At 39.6% G+C, this 1,676-nt stretch overlaps 1 protein-coding gene across 1 annotated transcript; it reads right to left on the bottom strand.

Annotated features, from left to right (window-relative positions):
* Positions 1–523: 523 nt before the first annotated feature.
* On the bottom strand, positions 524–1,459 carry LOC102274805 (olfactory receptor 2W3). Its single transcript, XM_014481582.2, has one exon. It carries the CDS (start codon positions 1,442–1,444, stop codon positions 524–526), a length of 921 nt encoding a protein of 306 aa, XP_014337068.2. The 5' UTR covers positions 1,445–1,459.
* Positions 1,460–1,676: the final 217 nt, after the last annotated feature.

The raw sequence follows: 1,676 nt of genomic DNA, 5'->3' as shown, positions 1-1,676 counted from the left end.
TTTTCATGAAGATGAAAATAATGAGCACTTTTTCATGTGTTTTTTGCCTTACATACATCTTACTTTGTGAAAAGTCTGGTTTTAGCTTTTTTCCCCTTTTCATTCAGTTGTTTGCCTTTTCATTATTTGTACACATTCTTGATATATTCTGGATACAAATCTTTATATATATTGATTCATGGTTTTAATGATTCATGGTGTTGCAAAGAGTCGGACACGACTGAGTGAATGAACTGATTGTTTTATTGGATTTCAGTTAGATGAGGACAACTGAAAAGAAGAAAAAAAGATGATTTGAAGTGTTAAACATAAGATATATTGAAAATTAATTTTTACCTAAATTTACCTGTTATCTAATCAGGATCATATTTGGCCTTTATAGTACATATTTCCAAATTCCATTCATGGAAATTTTTATTGGGTTGGTAGAGGTGTTTAAATAAATAAAAAATTTTTACTTTAAGAATTATTTATTTCTATTAACTGAATAAAAGAAGTAACCAGAAAACTGGTCACTGTCACCTTACTTTGTAGACACAAGTCTCCTGAGTGCACCCTTTACATCCTTATTTCTCAGTGTATAGATGACAGGGTTCAACATGGGAGTCACCAAGTTGTAGAAGAGGGTAAGGAATTTCCCTTGGTCCTGAGATGAATTATTTCCTGGTTGCATATACATGTAGATAATATTCCCATAAAACAAGGAGACTACAGTGAGATGGGACCCGCATGTGTTGAAAGCCTTCCTCCTTCCTGCCGCCGACTTCATCCTCAGCACTGCAAGGGCAATGCAGCTATAAGAGATGAGGATGAACAACAGGGGCACCAGAACGATGATCACTGATAGGATGAAAACAGTGCTCTCTACAGCCACTGTATCCACACAGGCAACTTTTATCAGAGCCGGCATCTCACACAGGAAATGTTTCACCCTGCATCTCCCACATCGTGGCAGTTTCATAGTCACTGGAGACATAACCAGGGAGTTGAGAAGTCCAACTCCCCAGGCCACAGACACCAACTTCCAACAGAGCTGAGGGTGCATGAGGACAGAATAGTGGAGGGGCTTGCAGATTGCAGTGAAGCGGTCATAAGCCATGACAGCCAAGAGAACACATTCTGTGCCACCCAGTCCCAGGAACATGAAGAGCTGGATGGCACAACCCACATAACTGATGGTCTTATCTGGGCTGCCTAAGTTGAAAAGCAGCTGGGGGATAGAACTGGTGGTAAAGCAGAGATCTAGGAAGGACAAATTAGTGAGGAAGAAGTACATGGGCGTGTGAAGGCTGGGGTCTAAGCGGGAAACCAGGATGATGACAGCATTGCCCACCAAAGTCACAAGGTAGAAGATGAGGACAAACACGAAGAGGATCTGCTCTAGCTTGGGTCTGTCTGAGAAACCCAACAAGATGAAGCCTTCCTGGCAACTCTGGTTGGTCATGACAGAGGATAATCAGTACACATCTGCAGGGGAGCAAATAGTAACACATTATATTCTTCATGAAGCAGGCTAAGGAATTCACAGAGAGAGGTGGGTCATATCAAGTAATTATGTAAAATAATTACTTAAAATTTCAATATTACATGTAGGTATAAATTATGTATTTTAGGAATACTATCTTTTAATAATTCTCTTTCTTTTGGATCCCTCCAATTACAATTATTGTGGAATA

This window comes from Bos mutus, chromosome 23 (genome assembly GCF_027580195.1).
Source record: "Bos mutus isolate GX-2022 chromosome 23, NWIPB_WYAK_1.1, whole genome shotgun sequence".
Taxonomy (NCBI): Eukaryota; Metazoa; Chordata; class Mammalia; order Artiodactyla; family Bovidae; genus Bos; species Bos mutus.
This window is presented reverse-complemented; position numbering and strand designations above follow the sequence as displayed.

Coding starts and splice junctions, on each gene's coding strand:
- LOC102274805 (XM_014481582.2), bottom strand. CDS start 1,444: ATGACCAACCAGAGTTGCCAGGAAGGCTTCATCTTGTTGGGTTTCTCA.